Raw genomic sequence first — 20549 nt, 5'->3', positions numbered from 1 at the left:
TCCCGGCAGCGGGGCGGGGGCTGCAGCAGGAGAGGGAGCGAGAGGCCGCAGGGTGGCAGCCGGGGACAGGCAGCCGGGGCCAGCCCGCAGCACGGTGGTCCCCGGGCGGGCGGGGGGTGCTGAGCCCCTCGGGACGGCCTCTGGGCTGCAGCCTGTCACCCGCCCGCCCTGTGGCACTGGGGTGGGGGGTGGGGGGGGGGTTGCGGGAGGAGCTGTGGGGGTGCCCTGCCCCCCGCCTGCCTCCCGCGGGAGCTGTGCTCCGCTATTAATGGGAGCTTTAATTATCGCCTCCTCTCATTAACTACGGGCGAGATCTGGGTGAGGTGTAATTGCGGGAGCCCCTGGCTGGGCTGGGCGCTCTCCCAAAGGCACCTGTGCTCTGTGACCTCATCAGGCAGCCCGTGACCTCATGCGGAGAGGGCACGCTTGTTGGCTGAGCGCCGTGTGACCTAATGGGGAAGGGAGGGGCTGGCTGGCTGGGCTCCCCACGACCTCCCTGGGGAAGCCGGGTGCTCGCTGGCTGAGCCCGGACGATAGGGAGAGCGCGTGAGCTCACTGGTTGGTCCCTGTGACATCATGGAACAGCAACGGTGATCACTGGCTGAGCACTGTGTGACCTTGTGGGGGACTGGGTGCTCATTGGCTGAGGGCTCTATCACCTCATCACAGTGTGGGTGCCAGTGTGCTTACCCACTAGGCACTGTGTGACCTCACTGGGGAGCCTGTGACCTCACAGGGAGCTGTATGCTCATTGCCTGGCTGTGAGTGTCCTCCTAGGACAACCCACGACCTCATGAGGTAGCAGGGTGCTCATTGGCCAGTAGCGTGTGACATCCCAGGGCTGCCTGTGACCTTACAGGGAGCAGGACAATCATTGGCTGGCAGGGTGGGGCATCCTGGGGCAGCCCGTGACCTCATGGGGGAGGAGGGTGCTCATTGGCTGGCAGGCCGTGACCTCACAAGGGAGTGGAGAACCTATTGCCTGGCAGGGCGTGACATCCTGGAGGAGCACATGACTTCATAGGGGAGGGGGATGCTCATTGGTTGGTAGCGTGTGACATCCTGCAGCAGTCTGTGACCTCACGGGCGAGTGGGTGCTCATTGGCTGTCAGGGTGTAACCTCATGTGGGAGTGAGCGCTCATTGGCCATCGGGGTGTGACCTCACGGGAGACGGGACGCTCATTGGCTGTCAGGGTGTGAGCTCGCGGGGCGCCGCCTGGCGGGTGCGGGGGCTGCAGAGCACCGATTGGCCGGTGGGCCTGGCGGGGCGGGGCGCTCTCCCGCGCCCGCCGTCGCCTCGCGCCGCCATTGGCTGCCCCGGCGCACGCCCGCGGGGTGGGGGGCACGTGCCGGCGGGGGGGAGGGGGGAGAGGATGGAGGGCGGGGCGGCGGGCGGCGATTGGCCGGGCGGCGCGCGTGCCCGCGGCGCGAGCGGGCGGGCGGGCGCGGGGCGGCGCATGCGCGGGGCGGCGGGGCAGGCGGCGATGGCGGCGCGGGGCTGATGGCGGCGGAGGCGGCGCTGCGCTGAGGGAGCGGTCCCGCCCGGCCCGCCATGGGCAACGAGGCCAGCCTGGAGGGCGGCGGCGACGACGGGCAGCTGCCGCCCGCCGCCGCCGCCGCCGCCGCCGCCGCGGGGGCCCCGCCGCCGCCGCCCTCCGCCGCCGCCGCCAAGCCGCCTTCAGCACCGGGCGGCGGCGGACAGCTCCCGGGCAGCGCGCCCGCGCCCGGGCCCAGGTCAGAGCGCGGGGGGCGCGGGCGGGCGCGGGGCGCGGCGGGGCGTGGGGTGCAGGTGTGCGCGGGGGGCGGGTGTGCGGCGGGCGGGCAGCAGGCAGGGGCGCGGGCAGGAGCGGGCAGGGGCGCGGGGTGCGCGGGCAGGAGCAGGCGGGGTGCGCAGGCAGGGGCGCGGGGTGCGCGGGCAGGGGCGCGGGGTGCGCGGGCAGGAGCAGGCAGGGGCGCGGGCAGGAGCGGGCAGGGGCGCGGGGTGCGCGGGCAGGAGCAGGCAGGGTGCGGGGTGCGCGGGCAGGAGTGGGCAGGGGCGCGGGGTGCGCGGGCAGGAGCAGGCAGGGGCGCGGGCAGGGGCGCGGGGTGCGCGGGCAGGAGCAGGCAGGGTGCGGGGTGCGCAGGCAGGGGCGCGGGCAGGAGCAGGCAGGGGCGCGGGCAGGGGCGCGGGGTGCGCGGGCAGGAGTAGGCTGGGTGCGGAGGCGCGTGGGGTGCGTGGGGCGCGGGAGCAGATGGGGGGCAGGCGGGCGGCGTGCAGGTGCGGGGGGCGTGGGCGCAGGAGCAGGCGGGGCGGGGGCGCGTGGGGTGCGGGAGCAGGTGGGCCGTAGGGTCGGGGCGTGGGGCGCGGGCGTGTGGGGTGCAGGTAGACGCGGGTGTGTGGGGCCGAGCTGGGTGCCAGTGCATTGGGCGTGGGGGTTTGGGGCAGGAGTGTTTTGGGTGTGGCGGGTGCAGGCGTGCTGGTTGCAGGTTTGTGGGGCGCAGGGAGCAGGTTGGGGTGCAGGGGGCGGCGGGGGGGCACGCAGGCAGGAGTTGCTGCTTGGGTGCAGGTCTGCGGGGCGCGTGCAGGCAAATGCAGGCAGGCGGGGTGAGAGAGGGGTGTGCAAGGAGTGCAAACCGATGGGAGACCAGGGCGCAGCCGTGTGGGGTGCAGGCAGGCAGGCAGGGAGAAGGCAGGGGGTGTGGGCAGGCAAGGGAGGTGGATGGGGCTTAGGGAGAAGACAGAGGCACCCAAGGCAGGTCACTGCTGGAGGGTGCAGCCCCAGGGGAGCTGGCAGCTCGGGGACACCCGTGGGTGCTGGGGGAAGGCGAGGGTGCGGTTTGGGGCTGGGTGCGGGAGAGGGACGGTGTGCCCCCTTGGTGAGGAGTGCAGTGTTTTGGGGGGCAGGAGAAAGGGGGGTGCTGCCCGGTAGGCAGAGGTCCAGCAGCGAGGGCCGGGGCGGCTGTGGGGGGAGCTGGGTTAGGAAGAGGGAGGGATGTGGTTCAGGGATGGGGAGCCCAGGCTGGGGGGTCTGGTCAGGGTGGGGGGACGGTGCCCGGCGGCACGTGGCTGACAGCGCCGGGGCATGCGAGCACCCCGAACACGGCCACCCCATCTGGAGCCGGCACCAAACGGGAAAGGTCGTTATGTAACAGGAGGGATGTGCAGCCCTGCCAGGAGTCATCGGTCCAAAACCTCGCGGGGAACCACGCCGAGCCGCTCTCCCTCTGCCAGGCAGCGCCGGCCGGGAGGGAGATGCTTCGGAAGTGGGCGTGGGATTGGAGATATTCCTTTAAAAAAAAGCCGATCCTAAAATATCATCCTATCTGGAAAAATAAACGTGAGGCGCAGAAAGTTGCACAGAGGGACGCGGGGGGACTCGGCGGGCAGTTTGCCTACGGCGCCTGGCCGAGGCGGCAGCGTTTCGGGCTCTCCGCCTCGCCTGTGGGGCAGTGAGCTCTGCTTGTGTTGCCGGTCGCGTTACTTCAAAGGGGGAAAATGCAAGCGGGAGCCTGAACGGGAGGCTGCCGTCTCACCCGGCAGTGCTTTCCTCTCGCTCCCAGCCGGCGGGCTGCAATCGCTGCTTGCAGGCTGCACCTTAACGTCCAGACGGGATTCAGGGATCTTACAGGGCGGCCGAGCTGCGAGCAGGCTTTTCTTTGTAAAATCTCTGTTAGCTTTGACACAGGGAGCGTGAAAAAAACACCTCTGAGCGAAATCGCGCCCATTTTCCTTTATGTTTTTCCAGTTCCCCTTGCTAAAGAGTCACCGACCCCTCTGCTTCGGACTCTGCCAGGGAGAACTTGTTCATAGGCTGCTCGTAACAATTTAAAATTAAATACCCCCATGGCTATTTAGGCCGGCGTAACAAGATCAGCTGAGGGAGCCGTGCACATCTGCCGTCTCTGTCCATTTTTGGCGCTGCCACGGGGCTCCCTCGTTGCTGCCCGGGGTCTGCGTTTGCTCTTGGGTACCGGGGCTGGGGGGTCCTGGGGGCTTTGGGGGTCCCGGAGCACACGGGGCTGGCGAGGTGGAGGAGCACAGTCCTGCAGCGCTGGCCATCCTCGGTCCTCTCTGGCCAGAAACACCAGGGCGGTTTTGCTGGCCATGCCTGAGCCCTCGCACGCTGAGCTGACGCTCCTGCCCCTCCTGGGGAGCTGCTGCCGAGGAGCTTCCCTCCCTTGCAATTAATTAACGCAATTAAAGAGGTGGGCCCTGTGGGCTGGCAGTGAAGGCAGCTGCGGAGCGGTGGTGGGCTGGGGAAGATGTTGATCTTGTACCGGTGTTTAAAAACTGAGTGTGGGAGGGTTGTGGGGAGCTGAGATAATGCTGTGGGATTTTAATTCAAGGTAACAAAGTGGAAATGAAGGAAAAAAACAGGCCTCGAGAAGAAAGTCGTCTTTGTGAGATGCAGGAGTGGGCACAAACGATAGACCAGATATCGTAAAAGGTTTAGCAAAGCACGGCTCGTGCTGACCGAGCGGCGGGTGTGCACTGCAAAAAGTGCCGCTCCAGAAATCCCAAGTGACAAGGGAAAGGAAAGTGAATGTCTCTCAATATCCGGGCAATTATTTTTTTTCTCTGAATTAGGTAGCCTAGATCTGTACGCAAGCCAGTGAAAACCGTAGTACCGTTACTTTTCTGTGTAATTTTTCGCAACTTGCTTTGTGTTTTACAAGGAAATAGTCTGATCACCTTATATGTGGTACGCTGGATTTCGGGGTCTGGTGTTTAAATTCATAATAATTGTTTTCAAGAAACTGTGCGTACGCTATGGAGAGACTTCAGAGAGTAGGAAACGTCCTACAGAAGTGACGTCTTCTCACCGGGTTGCAACATCTACCAATATTTATAAACTTTGATTTTCTGCTTGCATGCTTTGGGTGCGGCGCGGCGGAGCCGGGGAGCGGAGGTGCTGGAGGATGAAGGGAAGATGCGTGCGGTGCTCGGCTGCGAGATCGTTAGGCTCTGCCAGCGGGGTGCAGCTCTGAAAAAGGCAAACGCGGTGCAGGATTGCATCAGGCGAGGGCTTTTCAGCGCAGATGGGAAGACCTTACCCTCGTGCAAGGCGCTGCTAAAATCTCACCTAGGAGGGTTGCGCCCAGCTCTGGTACTCGGGCAAGGTGATGCTGAATCAGAGGAGGGGGGGAGGGAAGGGTTGCTGTTAGTCTGCCTGGACAAACGGAGCCTCCGTTGCCTGAGAGGAGATGAAAAGATGGAGCGTTATTAACCCGTAGGATCAAAGGAACACAAATTGGTTGCGGATGCATTCGGACTGAAAACTTTCCAGCTGCCTGGCAGTGGGGTCCCGGTCTGCTCCTCCAAAGAGACCCCCTAAACAGAAGGGACAAGCTCATTTTGCGGTGCAGCTTGATGGATTGATGGAAAGGGGTTGGATGGCAGAGTAGGGATGATCCCAAGTTCAGAAACGTAGCTTGGGGCACAGCGCTTTAGGTGCCTGGTTTTCCTGGTATCCTGAAGAGAGACTTTATTGCTGCTTCTGATCATATTTGTCTGTGCCCGATTTATGCCCAATTCATTCAGGTTTTCGGTCTGTCTGCTGCTCAGCTGTGGAGCTCGTAAAAGACTTTTTTTGACGCCAGGATGCGTAAGCTAAGGCTGAAGGACAGGAGAGGGGAAGAGGGTCGGTCTCCTGGGAAGCGTTGAGGACTGGCTACAAATACCCGGGCCATCGGTGGGAGCAGCGGTGCTTTTAGCATCGCTGTTCCTCCGGAGCCTGGGAGATGCGTGTTTGCAAACAGCCAGGCTGGCTGCTGGGCTTCAAGGTCGGAAGGAAGCTTTCTCCCACGGCAGAGCTTTGCTTTCCATGATAAAGAAGCCGCTTTACTGAATACCCCGGAATTTCTCAAGTCTCCAGGTAGGCTTGCTGCGAGTTGAAGGTCTTGAAGCGACCAAGAAGGGAGGTTTCTGGCGCTGAGTGGTAGCAACTCCGGTGCGTGCTGCGAGCACTCCCCCGAAGCCTTCGCTTGGCTTGAAACGGCAAGTCAGGCGTCGATCCTGTTTACCCTGCTATACATTTAGCATCAACTTGTTTGGCAGGCGGTGGAGCTTGAAGTAAAAAAATCGGGTATAGTAGGTATAGTAGAAACAGGACTGAAAGGAGCACTCCTCCAAATTGGAGAAAATAGCTCGAGTTTGGAAAAAACGTTAGTGCGGTCCGGCTGCTCCATTCTGCCCTTTTGGTAGCTCACTTGCATTTGCTGGGTATGGGCTTGTTTTCTTGCCGTTAGTACCCTAGGTAATAAGTATATATATAAAAGTAATTAAAAAAAAAAAATCAAGTTTGCCCATTTCTTTTTAAATGGGCACTTCTCACAAGCTTGCAGGAACGAGCAGTCAATGTCCATTTTCATATGACTCCGCTAGAAATAAAACGAGACCGTGAGATGGAAAACCAGGCCATGGACAGGGCTCGCGCTTGTCTGGAGAGCCAGCTCCGTGCTTGTTTCTGTGCGCTGCTGTCCCCAGAGAGCCTGAGCCCTGAGCAGGACCGTGCAGAGACGTTGCCATCGGAGGCATCGCTGGAAAACCTTTTCCTCAAATATTAAAATAGCTTTTCCCGGGCCTGTTGCTGAGCTGCGGACTGGCACTCTGGAAAAGCCTGCCATGCACCCGCGCTTAGTAAGTATTAGTTTATTTGGTATAAGAGATTTGGAGGGTGAGGAAGGAGCTGAGGCTGGGTTTAGGTGAGGAGGGGAAGAACAGATGCGCAACGTTTCAAGCTCATAAACCTTATGTGAGCAAAATAAAAGGTAAAAGGAGGAGTACAAAATGGCTTACTTGACAGATCAAGTCAAAATATTTGCTGTGTTAAATATCCCACTGGGCTTCAATTCGTCTTCCTCTCCCGTGATGGGCAGGCGGTGCCAGCTGCAACACGCCTTCCCTTTAGCGAGCGGTGTTTTACATACTTCTGATAGCTCTGACAGCAGCCATTAGGCCACTGAATTTAGATGGCACAATTCTGGGTGCTTGAGTAACTCCAAAACCTCTTCTGCGAACGTGCTCATCAATATTCACAATGTTTGGCATCAAATATTAATGCCTTTATTTCCAAAACAACTACACAGATTTGCAATCCGCTTCACAGGTTGGGGTTTCTCGCTGCTGAAACCAACCTGGATGTCGTGCTGAAGGCATGCCTCTATACCCTTCGCTTTTGCTGCGCGAGGGGCTCCTGGATGTACCTGGGCCATCCGCTTCTGCTCAGAAAGAAGAACGTGGAAGAATTTGGAAGGGTTGATTTCCTTCGCTCTGTTGGCTCGTGCTGGTTGAAAAGTTGGAGGACTCTCTGGCTCCTTCTTGCGCAGTTTGCAGCTGTGGCAGGGCCGCTTTCTGTGCCCCAAAATCCCAAGGACTGGGGGTCAGCCTCTCCTGCTGATGTTCAGGAGCGGGGCCGCAGCTCGAGTGACCGCATCCGTTGGGACCGGTGGGTCCCTCCACGCTGCGGGTCGGGCTGAGCGGCGCGGTGGGCTGGCTTCTGCTTCTCCGACGCACCTGAATAAAGCTGCTGCTTTTCTCTGCTGTGCGAATTGAGCACGTATTTGATGTGCTTCCCGTCATGTTTCCAATTCAGTGCAAACAGGTGTTCAGTGCCGTGGCGTATTCCTGCGGTTGATGCTGGTTTGGGCGATACCCGATGAGCATCTGGACAGCTACCTGCCAGAAAAATACAGCCTGCCTGCCGCAGGCCCTGCCTCCCTGTGCAGCCCTCCCCACTGATTCCCCGGCTGGGGCTGGCGCTGTGGCCCACCATCGGCCGAGGGTGCTTTTCTGGTAATCCTGTTGCAGTATCAGACCCGTTTCCTAGCGCGTGAGGTGCGCCTTCGGAAGGACGTGAGAGGCAGTCAGGGTACAAACGGCATTTCCAAAAACCAGGTAGCTCGGTAGGGTGAAGCGGGCTCCATGGCAATGGCGTTCCGGTTGTTCACTAAATGCGGAAATAAGATTATCACGTTGCCTTCGCTGATGAGCGCCGCTGCTCCTGGGTGCTGCTCGGGTTTTTTTTCGGCTGGTGAGTGACAGCAAGTGCTGATGGTCATCCCGGTCCCACACATCGTAAACCGTTATGAGTGTTGCACGTATTTTCTTGAGATTGAGATCGTCGCTGTTGAGCCGTTCATGTGTTTTCAAACGTCTCTTTGAATGACAGATTTGTTATTTTTACATCAATCCATGGCCACGACTGTTCTTATGAACAGTTTTTTTGGTCTTTTTTAGTGCCTGGAGGTGCTGAGCTTCGGCGTGACCCCGAAGCGCTGCTGTGCAGCCTGTCAGTCATCACCGGGCATGCAGGACTGCTTTTCATGTCACTGATGCTGAAAAGTTTTTATAAATACAGTGAGCTGGCTCCTCGCTGAGAACACCCAGCACCTCAGACGAGCTATTTAGGAGCCTGCAAGAGGGAGCAGTATCATTGCATCCTATTAACACTGGCCTGTGCTTTACAGCGAGGCTGGAAGGCGTGTTCCTGAGGGGCTCCTCTCCCGTACTCTGCTCATATTTAATGTCAAAGATGACTTAAGTATACTGGTGATAGTATCTCGCTGACTCTTGGCCTTTTTATATCTTACTAATGTGTGTTTGATATCGAAGATAGACCCCGGCCCCGTTAACAGACTGGGGACGGTGGGTTGATGGGGCAGGAGACAGCAGCTCCCTGCCCACGCTGAGCTCCTCGGAGGCAGAGGAACAAGCATCAACCAAGTCAAGAAAAGCCGTGTCTGAATGCAATTTTTATTTTGTTTCGTTTTCTGTTTTTTTTAAAAGTGTCATGGTTTGATTTGAGATGAGAAGTGATGGTATGACATCCAGCCTGACTCCTGGCACTGGGTGGTAGAGATCATCACGATGGCTGACAAAGGCAAACCAAAATCTGGAGTTTAGAGGTCCGACCTAGCCAAATGGCAACGAAATGTATATGAACAGTGAGCATAAATAAGTGTAGCAGCAGTTTACCGGAGGGTGCGATGGGATATATGATCACACAAAGCTTAAATAAAAGCTTCACCTCCTAAAATATACAGTCTCCCTCAGCCCAAAACTATAGTTTCTGTGATGTACGGCAGATTAGCCGTTCATATTGCTTTATTCCCCATGAAGATGTGATTAAATAGTTTGGTGCATTCTCTTTTGTCAAAAATGACTTAGTTGTGTTTCTAGGTCATTGTCTATAGAAGAAAAATGCGTGTATATTTAATGCGGTAAAGCTTATTAGGCATCTTCTAAGAAGAGCTACAACAAAAAAAGCCAACCCTCTCCTGCCCAGTCTGTCCCCAGACCTTTCTCCTGTCCCTGTCCTTAGTGTCTCCTGTGGCAGTGGTCCTTCTTGAAACCCCGTTGCTTACAGGTCGCCTCAGCAGCCTGCCCTTATCCTCCTCTCGCTTCCTGACGTTAGGAAGAGCCTTTACGCCTTTACCCCGGAGCAACGGAGATGAACATCTCCACTCGGAGACCATTAGTGCTTGGTGATGACGGGCTCAGTTGTCCAAGAGCCAAGTGACTGTAACAAGGTGCGTAAGGTCCTGGTGGGCAAAGGTAGGAGCACAGGACTGGAGGAGACCTCTGGGCCGTTACCCACTGGTAGACACCATTAGAGACCCCATCGTATAGTCCCACTAACAAGGTAACGACTAAGATCTTAAATGAGATACTCTACTTTGCAAAGCCAAAATGCAGCATTGATTTGCCTGCGGCAGTCCACGTGTTTGAGACGTGCAGCTGTGCCTTAACTTCCATGTGTTTTCCTGAGGGATAGCGACACCTTCAAGCCCAGGTGTGTTTGAAGAGTTGGACTTGGGCCATCCTGGCCGGCCGGGTTCGCAGCGGGGAGCGATGGTGACTGGGATGTTCACCCATTTCTGGTTCTGCAGCCAAATGATGGGGCATGTTGCATGGCTGGGACGCAGCGGGGGCAGCCCTTGGCACGTGGGTCAGGACTCGAAGCTGAGCCTTTGGAGATGATGTGATGGTCCTACCCTTGTCCTCCATCCCCCTCTCCTCCGTGTTCACAGCCAGGCGGCAGGTGGTACAGGAGGTAAGGAAGGGTATGGACGCGAAGCCTTCTCACTGCATCGCGGTTACGCAGTGACTTCCCGAGTTGCAGCAAGCTCTGCACAGGCTCCTCTGACCCATGAGAAGCTCTTCCTCTCCTCCCTGAAGACTGTCGAGGCCACCCCTGTGTTTCTCAGTGTTTTCTCATTCTCTGTGAGCAGGCTTCAGTGCCGTGCTGTGACTTCTGCCCGGGATGTCCTGCAGCTTGTGAACCCCCATGTGAGGTGCAGGCTGCCATCTCCTGCCTGTGACTCTCGGCCTGTCCCACCTGCAGCCACCTGAACCTCTGCTGCCTGAGCATGCTTAGCTGCTCTCAACAAGAGCAGCATCTCCTGCCCTCTTCTTGGAGGGTTTCCCCCTTTTTGACAGTTATAACGTGTCGTGGTTTCACCTCAGTCGGCAACTGAGCACCACGCAGCCGCTCGCTCACTCCCCCCCACCCGGTGGGATGGGGGAGAGAATTGGAAGAGCACAAGTGAGAAAAACTCGTGGGTTGAGATAAAAACAGTTTAATAATTGAAATAAAATGATAATAATATGATAATAATAATAATACACAAAGCAAGTGATGCACAGTACAATTGCTCACCACCCGCCGACCGATGCCCAGCCAGTCCCCGAGCAGCGGCCCCCCCCGGCCAGCTTTCCCCAGTTTCTGTACTGAGCATGACGTCACATGGTATGGAATGTCCCTTTGGCCAGTTTGGCTGTGCCCCCTCCCAGCTTCTTGTGCACCTCCAGCCTTCTCAGTCAGTAGAGCATGGAAAACTAAAAAGTCCTTGGCCAGTGTAAGCATTACCCAGCAACAACTAAACCATCGGTGCGTTATCAACCTTGTTCTCATCCTAAATCCAAAACACAGCACTGTACCAGCTACTAGGAAGGAAATTAACTCTATCCCTCCCTGCCGAAACCAGGACAAACGCAACCTGGAGCAAGCGGATACTGTATGGCTCAAAGGGAAAATGCATCCATGCTGCTTGAGAAATGTTGCTGAATTTTGAGTTTCTTCGAGCAGGTATGACTAACCATTCTTCGCTTGGCTCTGGGACCTGCCAGGGACCATGGTTTCTCAGACGTGACAAAGCAGTTTGCCGCGCCGAATAGCTTTCAGATGAGGACGTGACAGCTCCTCTGAAGGCCGCAGGAAAAAAAAAACAAATCACCTTGGAGCAAAATGTTGCCTGGTGCAGATGTGACAAAATTCCGTGTTTCAGCCGGTCTGTTTGAGGTTGGCGTGCCCTCCTCCCTCCGGCCCCGGGTGCCGGAGGCACAGTCATCTGCGTAGGTATTACAGGGTAGGGAGACTTTCAGAGGCCAGATGTCAATAACTGAGAGCAGCCTTTGAACCTTTTTTCCTTTTTTTCTTCCCTGCCAGTAGAATTTTGCCTTTTAGCCTGTTTTGAGTCTTTCCTGGCGGTGGGGGCTCACAGGCTTCTCCAATTGCCGAGAGGGACGTGAAGCTGATGCCAAGCTCGGAGCCTGGCTCCAGTGGACGTCCCTTTGCAGGACCGGTGCTCTCCTGAGGATTGTCGCGTTGTGAATGTGGGGATTTATTTTGGAATTTGGCTTTATTTACGGATTTTGAGCTCTGTTAGGAGACGCTTGGAGTACGTGACCTCTTCTGACATCGTCTCAGGGTGCTCCTTCTCAGGGTGCTCTGTCCTTGGAAGTTGTACGTGGGCGTGAAGTCAGTGTTAGATGTGTCTTCTTCAGCTATTAAATGGATTCGGAGGGGTCCTGCCCCTCTCGCCAGCCCGCATGAGACCCGCCTGGGTCTGCCATGGGCTTCCCAGTATGAGAAAGAGTCTGTTGGTAGCTTGCGTCCTTCCTTCATCAGTCTAGGCGCGAGGAGTACGAAGAGATTTTGCCGTATTTAATGTCTGCGAAAGGATGAATTTGTGTGTGGGAATTACTTTCAAAGATTGACATGTTGTAGCTGTTAACCGCCTTTTTTTTTTTTTTTTTAAACCAGAAAAAACAGATTGCAGCCTGGGAAAAACAGCGTGGGTTTTTTTTTTTTTCTTTCATCTCCCAAAGAAAACATTTCAGTTACAGATATGTGAAGTTATGAGTTATAAAATAGGAATAGTTGAAATTTGGAAATGTATAATAAGTTCTTAAGGGACTTGGTAATTTGCCTTCCTCTTGTGACAAAAACAAATCAGCTGATAACACAAAGATTATGAAAGGCTTGGAGAAAATGCAATGCTGAACTAGATCTTTTTTCACGTTGACTCCGAACTGTCCTTTTTCCTTTGATGAAACATGAAATTACTTCTAATTTATTTTGTTCCAATCCTAGTTACATAAACTATTATTTGATTGTACAGCTGGACTGAAAAACTGTGGGAGGTCTCACTTTTAGGATTTTGCTGCTTCTTTCTCATTAAGCCTACAGACTGATTTCTTTAAACGCACCTATTAATCTTCTTAGGGAGACAAATTGTTGTTTGGTTGGGGTTTTTCTTTCTTTTTTTTAAATGCTAAACTCCCAGTTAACTGCCGGAGTAAACACTGATGGTTTGAAGCCTTTCCAGTTACATCTGCGCTGCAGCTGGGCAGCACGATGCTGGCGTGTGCTGGCCAGGCTGGGTTTGATCTAGTTAGTTTAAGCACCCGAGGTGGTTCCAGTCTAAACCGTTCTTGTCGTGCCTGGCAATAACCTCCGAGTCTGCAGGATGGAGTCACGCGTTTTTTTCATAGAATCATAGAATCATTGAGGTTGGAAAAGACCTCTAAGATCATCGAGTCCAACCGTCAACCCAACACCACCATGCCCACTAAACCATGTCCCTAAGTGCCTCATCTACTCGTCTTTTAAATACTTCCAGGGATGGGGACTCCACCACTTCCCTGGGCAGCCTGTTCCAATGTTTCACCACTCTTGCAGTAAAGACATTTTTCCTTACATCCAATCTAAACCTCCCCTGGCACAACTTGAGGCCATTTCCTCTTGTCCTATCGCTTGTTACTTGGGAGAAGAGACCGACCCCCACCTCGCTACAACCTCCTTTCAGGTAGTTGTAGAGAGCGATGAGGTCTCCCCTCAGCCTCCTTTTCTCCAGGCTAAACAACCCCAGTTCCCTCAGCCGCTCCTCATAATTTCCATTTCAATTTTGCAGTATGCTTTTTCAGTACCTTGTCTACAGTAACTTCTGTTGTGTTATTGACTCCAAGTTTGTGACTCGTTGTGGGGCTCCAAGTTTGGGAGCCGTTAATGTGGTCCTTGTAGGACCAGCAATAGGACGCAGCGAACCGCGTGTTGTCCTTGAAGTGCCCAGATCTTTCCCATATTTCCTCTGAAGTGCATCAGCTTTGTCGTCTTCTGCCCACCGATGGTAAGCCACCGTATTTTGGGTTTCTTTTTACCTGTTTGTAGCAAGATTTCTCGACGGACTGGGCAGGTGTCGGTAGCGGTCCTTTGGACCGCTGCCCTTGCGGACCTTCTCCGCTCTCCTCTCATCCTCTGCCGGGAATGGCTCTTAGGAGGGTGGGAAAACCGCTGTCAGGCTGCTCCCAAAACACATCCGTGGGCTGCGTCTCCTCTGATACGAACCTGCGAGATGTCTGCAGCAGATAGTGCCAGAGCACATTGTGTCGGGGCCAGGCAGCATCCGTAGCTTTCCGTAAATACTCCCGACGCCGGCGTACGTGAGGAGGCGATGCTGGGTTCTGCTCACATCGCTGTAAATCAGTCCGTGCTGCTCAGCATCTGCCCCGACTGTCCCTTTGCAGCAGCTCTGTAGTCCCAAAGAGTGGAAATTTCCAAGCCTTCTCCTTTTCCCCCCTGTCTGCAAGTTGTTGTAGATGATTCGCTTGGGAATCCTGTAGCTGGGGAGCACGCAAGGAAAGATGGGTTGTTTCCACTTATATGGAGTGGAGATCTTTGAGTCCGATGGTCCTGCAAGCGCGCCCCCGGCCTGCCCTCCTCCCTCTGGGTGAGATCCTAGCACCTAGGGCTCAGCAGCAGGGGGGGCGCATCGTCCTTGGCTGTCCTTTGAACCTTTCGCAGTGGTGATCTTCAGAGCAGGTAGAGCCCGTTCACCACTTTATTAGGCTTGGTTTGGACTGGTTACACTAAAATTATGACAGAACATCAGTTCTTGTTTGAGTGGAAAAGATGGTCCGTATTACTATGTTATATGCCATTGGTTACCTGAACCTGGCAAAAACAAGGTATCCAGAAATTATCAGTCTGGGAGAAAACTCCGAAGAAGTATCTCCTTCGGTGTCCCTTTTGTACTTTATTTTATCTGCCTTTCTCATCTTGAAGTATCTCCTAGCTGCTCTGGTTAATGGATTAGGATATGATTCCTGATGGCTGTACAGCTCGGTTTCATCCAACCTATGTTGATAATTACCAACTTGATTTATTATTAGCTAAAAATACAGTCCCAAACACTCTGAATTAACAACTTATCACGTCTTTCTTTTTCTTTGAAATGTGCAAACAAAATCAACTAGCTGATTTGGGTAGTAATAAAATGCCTCCTACTTATCAACGTATCTAAAATCCGGTTCAGTTATCAAGTAAACTTCTCAGCCTTAAATTTTACCTGCTTTGATTTCTGCCAAGTTAAGCCTTTCGATGGGACCGTGAGGACAGATACACCAAATATGCGGATGTGTCAGTCTCTTTGGGGAGAAATGTTCTGGTCTGAGGTATGTGCGGCAGGGAAATGCATGCAGGGACAAGGTGCCTCAAAGAATTGCAGACGCTGGAGAAGTGTTTTCCTTTGATCCTATAAAGAATTTGGCAGGGGAATTTCAGACTTTCCTATTTCAAAAGTACATTTAAACTGAACAGCTTGAAATATTGAAGTTGATGGTGTCTCTGACGGTATTGGTAATGTATTATTCTTTGGGTTTGCTTTTTCTTTCCTGTTGTGAATAGCAACTTTTGCACAGAAAAATGTAATTAACTCCGAGTTTGGTTTGCCATTCGCATCCGAGCTTCCAATTAAAATCTCTGAAAACCAGAAAGTGCAAATCTAAGACACACAAACCACTGTATTGACCCCGTCCTGCGCAAGGCAGTCGGCTGGTAGCCCCAGGGCAGCGTCCCTAGCAGGTGCTTGCAACCACAGTCTTGTCTCCAATAATAGACATTATTGGACCACGTGCGCTGGTGTGGAGAACGACGGGGATGGAGAAACTCGTGCAGCTGAGAAGTGTTTCTGACAACCACAACCTGATGTGAAGTTTTCGTCAAATGGTATCTGTCCTTGCTGGACACGAAGCTCTCCTCCTTGCAGGAAAGCGTGGGCCCGTCGGTTTTATCATGTACCCCTCTGTGTGCGCAGTACTTGGAGCTCTTCAGGGCAGACGTGAGTTGATCACTGTTTCCTCGGTCCCTGCCCAAATGATCTCCTCCTGATTGCTCTTCCACACCTTAGGTGTCAGCTCTCCTGGTAACCTGAGGCAACAACAACAACAAAATACTAAGGACCTAAATGGCCTGGGGAAGAGTTAGAGGGACAATTATGAGACGGCCAAAATGCTGTGATGTGCAAAGACACAATTGCAGGATGGATAAAAATGCTACAATTTTTCACAGACACAAAAAAATATATCTTAGGTCTCATGTTTCATTTGTCCAGGCCCAAACAAATAGGCGTGCAAAGTCAGGATTTTTCTGTTGCCGCTCGCTGCAGTCACCAGGAGCTGTTTGTCTCTCCGCAGTATGGTAGTCTGATTTCCTCTCCTGGAAATTGCTGTTTTAATTGGGTTTTTCTTTCCTTTTTCTAAAAATACAAGCCGGGTTCTTTCTGGTATGTCATTACTGCCTCTTTTTTAACAGCACTTCTCTTTCTGATGGATCTTCCTATTTTTTATGCCTGGAATGAGTGTTGTTCCTCGTTCCGGGCTGCGTTCGGTTGACTCAAGCTGTCACGGAGATGGATAATGATACATTTTTTTTTTTGCATCAGGTTTTAATTTTGGAGCATGGGTGGAACTCATCCAAAATAAGGGCCCTGCAGTCTTCCCAGCTTCTTAATGGTCGAATACCAACTTCTTGCTGCCGGAGGTTTCGTAGAAGCACGGGGACCCGTGGGCGGTGCGGACGGGACCGTGAATGCTGTCCTGGTGGAGCCAGGCCCCTGGGATTGACCCCTTTTTACCCGCCAGCAGCAAACCGCTCTCGGCGTCGGAGCGCTTACCCACAGCGGGCCGACAGCTGCAGAAATCCCTCCAGCTCCCGGGCTGAATCAAGCCTGAAACTCAAAAGGGGGCCTTGCAAAACCAGACCTTCGTGCCACTCTCCGGGGTGGGGGAGGAAGCCAGAAGCAAGTCAAGGAAATGGGCTGCCTCTGCTCTTCTCTTTGAATTGCTTTCCAGAATGCATTTTTCCCAAAATAACTTAATTGTCTATTTTTTTGTAGATCGTTCTATATTTGTTGATGAGCATTAAATTGACATTTTCTGAGAACTGTCCAAAATGGCTCGAAGAACTCTTTGCAGAGCGGCAATATCTCCTTTAGAGCCCATCACTACGCGTGGCTATGGTTGTCTTATCTTCTGTGCGTTACTCTGCATTTATTGACCTTGGATTTCACCTGCCGCAGCGTTTCGAGACATCTGTTACAGGAGAGCCTTTTCTGAAGCTCTTTGCATTCAGTTTTAGCTTTGAATACTCTGAATAAATTTGTACGGCTCAGCAAACTTGTCCCTTCGTTATTCCCCTCCTTCCCAGGACATTTATGAATACATCCCGTTTATCCCACGGCAGGGTCCTGCAGCTCTACGTGTGAAAACCTGACCATCTACCTCTATCCTTGGCGTCCTAAATCGTGATCGGTTATTAACCCACAAGAAGGCTTCCCCTTATTTCACCACCTTTTACTTATTTTTTTTCCTTCTGTCTTTCTAGATTTTTATCCTAACATTTCTCCTATTGAGATGATTTTTCAGACTAATCCTGTGTATGAAATGGTTCTGGTGTGGGAACCTTCATAAATTTCTCCTTAGCAAACAGCATGGCAAAGGTTGGATTTACCTTTTCTTTTACAGTCTTGCATTCCTTAAATATTTCTGTTGCGTTTCAATCTTCTTTCACTTTTCCAGATTCTTCGGCAGATTTCCTATTTCTAAAGTTTTAGAAAATCTTTTTTTTGGGGGGGCCCAATTTACGAGTTGCTCCTTCAGGGATTTTTTTTTTTTTTATGCTTTATTAGGGCTTTAAATTTAATTTGCCAAAATTTGGGGTTTTTTTGTTTTTGTTTTTTCCTCACCTGGGTACAATTTTTACTTTTTGAAGGATTTCCTTTTACTCCTGTAGCCTGATTTGCTCCACTCTTTATTTATGTCGCCTTGTTACGGCCATGTCTTAAACCCTTTCTTGACAGTGTACGTTTTGCCTGAGGACCTAATATGCTAACAGGTGCCACGGAAACTTCCCCTTCTTACCCTTCCACTTGCTGCTTTTAATTTCTTTCTAACAAACTTTCTCACTTTTTCTGATTTATTTTTTCCCCCGTTTAAATCTAAATATTATAGTAGTCGTGTATTTGTGTGTTTTTTCCAGTCCTGCAAACAGATTGGAGCTGAGTGTATTACGGTCACCCTTACGGAAAGTTTCTTGTCGTCAATGTTGGCATCTCAAAGCAGGCATCGTGCATGTCGCAGGACTAAGTCAAGAGCAGGTAGCTTTATTCTGCATTGCTTTAGGGAATAGTTAACAACCTAAGCAAAAAATTGCGTTGCTGCCAATTAAAATCAGAGGCTCTCGGGGGGGGGTGGGGTGTATAATCGTAGATTTACAAGATAAGCTTTCATGAACCGTGTGCCATAAAAATTCCTTAGCTTCATGCTGTGGTTTATCTTTTGGCTTTGCTGGCATTTCATAAATACAGCACAGTAATTCATGCTGTTAGCTTTACTGGGACAAAGGTCTTCGGTTAAACATGACTGTGGCAATCAGCTCTTTTACCGTTTAATTGCTAGGGCTCGGTTATAAGATGTAAGTGGACGGAGGCAGAGGGGAGCGGTTGCTCCTTGGCTGGGGTGCTCTACCCATCATACTTGTCCTTTCTGGTGTCCGCAATATTTTCAAGATTGTCATGACCCTTTATAAATTACATGATTTTTAACATGCATAAATGACTTGCTCACAGCAATCAGTTGGACCCGGGAAGGAGACGGAGGCCACGCATCGAATAGCTAGGTGGAAATCGGATTGAAGGGACGGCTGTCAGCCCGCTCCTCTCTGTGACTTCTGGGGACATTTATCCCCATTTCAGCCGCCCTTTCTCTACGTGCTCCCTGGTGTTGGTCGCAGGGCCGTGTCTCTGTGGCAGGGCTCTTCATCATTTCTTGCAGACCTTCCAAGTCTGGCAATAAAGAGGAGCTCTGCAGGCAGCAGCCTGCTTTACCGTCCAGCCTGCAGCATCCTCCGAGCATGGCCACCCCCAGCGCTCACCTGAATTAATGTGGAGTTTGGTGTGCTCGACGGGGGGGGACTTTATGAGTACTGCAGTCAGGCAGCTGTGCTGAGCATCCTCCCCTTCGGCAGTATCCTTGGGGCCAGCGGCGGGGGTGCCCGCTGCCTCCTCTCCTTCCAGCGCTCCTCAAGGGCTCCAAGGCTGCTGTTCACCTGCACCGATGGTCCAAAGCTGACTGCAGCCGTACACTGGAAGAGCTACCGTTCCTCCCTGCTTTATATCTTCCAGATACTTCCTAGGTGCCCAGAGAGACGCAGACGCTGGATCAGAAATCCAGTGGACCTTTCTAATAGCTCCACATTCACCCCAGGGACGGCGTTTCTCCAGGCACAACAGAGCCAGGGCTCCTGCTTTGCATCTGCGCCCTCCTGGTTCTCAGCGGCTAGCTGTACCGCTCCTCTGACGCCATGCAGCTAATTGCATCATGATCAAGAAGTGGCTTCTACTCTGCCTCTGGAAGATTTACATGTAGTTTTCTGCTATCACAGAGGAAACAGATTTTCCCTGACGCTGAGGCAGAATGGGTATCGCACACCCTACTTATCCCCGAGAGATTTTAAAGCTTTGAAGTTCAAGATCGTAAATGTTCTCAGCAACAGTTCTATCACTTGAAAAGGAGACCCGTTCAAATCTTTCAACCTTCAGTGTGCCCGCTCCTGTAAAGCTATCTCAGAAGAAATCTCTTTGATATATATTGGACTGAGATCATTACCTGCAGGCTCTTCTGTCATGCCGGTTGCCGGTGGCTCTGAGGGGCTTGGCCAAGATCCTGACAGCAGTGTCTGCACATTTCAGGCATCAGCAGCTGAAAGAGCAGCACGTGGGGGTCTGCAGGTCACTCGGTGGCTTTCTGGCTTGCAAGGGCTCGTGGGAGGTATGCAAAAGTCTCCCCCGACTCCAGTTCAGGTCTTGGGGTTCATAGAGGCTGCTCTGGACTCCATGGGGATCAGTTGCCTTGCATTCAGTTGCAGATGTTCATCGTGGCCTACGTAGGGTACGTCAGACCTTGGGATTCTCTGGAGAGAAGGCTGGGGGTGCTGGGCTGGTGGGTGTGAGCAGCCCTGCCTCTGGGTTTATGTTGCAAAGCGCCCTAAGGGAAATTGGTCTTAGCTCAACCAGGGCCAAGTTAGGTGCAAATTAACTATTTATTTGCCACATACCAAAATTATAATAGAATAGTTTAGTTCAGTTGGAAGGGACCTGCAACGACCATCTAGTCCAACTGCAATTGATAATGATTCACAAACACTTACAAAAAGGCAGTGCGCGGGAACGAAAATAAGCAAGTAAATTTTTTTTAGAGCTTAAATCAGTCATAATCCCCTCTTACGGTACGTAAGATTCAGCTAATGAGATGGCAGATGCTTCTCAACAACCGCGCTTCATACAGCAGCGTGAGCGACATTGATGTGTTAGCCTGTTGCTGATTCTCGGCTGAGCTAGACATGATGCTAATAAGGTGGAGAACAGCTGGTTTGTGGTGGACTGAGGCTTCTCCTGATCTTGACTTTGCAGTATACCGAGTCATGCACCTATAATGTGGATGTAAACTGGGAAACTTCTGGTTCTTGTTACCTTTCCATGGATTGCGTAGACCTCTGCATTTCAAACTAAGGGAAAAGCTGGCAGCAGCGCTAAGTGTGTTACCTTCTGCAAAACCAGGGGCCAGAGGAGGAGGGTGGCACGCCGTGCGTCGCGGTGCTGTTTGCCACATGGCAGCATCGTGCTGCGACGTGGTTCCTCTGGGGAAGGTCGTTAGTCCGGTGCGTTAAGTGCAAGTGGCTTATGCCACCGCCTGCCTGGCAGCCCCTCCTTGAACCCCAGCCCCAGTGGGGTTTAACGGGGAGGCAGAGGACTCGAGAACATCATGTTCCTCTATGTTTGTAAGAACAGGTATGCGGGTGGAGGTTAGGGACCCGAAGGATTGCCCAGATTGGGTGAAAGCCTTGAGCAGGAGCTCAAGTATACTATCCAGCATCAGGAGACGCGCGTTAGGGATGCCTTGGTCGCAGGGAAAATGCCTGACAGGAGCTGCATCTTATCTGACAGGGAT

General features: G+C 52.9%; 1 protein-coding gene across 2 annotated transcripts in view; it reads left to right on the top strand.

The window, feature by feature from the left end:
* Nucleotides 1-1553: 1553 nt before the first annotated feature.
* BSN (bassoon presynaptic cytomatrix protein) overlaps nt 1554-20549 on the top strand; it is a 103787-nt gene continuing 84791 nt past the window's right edge. For both annotated transcript variants that reach the window (XM_076346068.1, XM_076346067.1), the window contains exon 1: nt 1554-1735. In XM_076346068.1, coding sequence (XP_076202183.1) covers nt 1554-1735 — 182 coding nt within the window. The remainder of the gene's footprint in view (nt 1736-20549) is intronic.

Source organism: Aptenodytes patagonicus, chromosome 8 (genome assembly GCF_965638725.1).
Source record: "Aptenodytes patagonicus chromosome 8, bAptPat1.pri.cur, whole genome shotgun sequence".
Classification (NCBI taxonomy): domain Eukaryota; kingdom Metazoa; phylum Chordata; class Aves; order Sphenisciformes; family Spheniscidae; genus Aptenodytes; species Aptenodytes patagonicus.
This window is presented reverse-complemented; position numbering and strand designations above follow the sequence as displayed.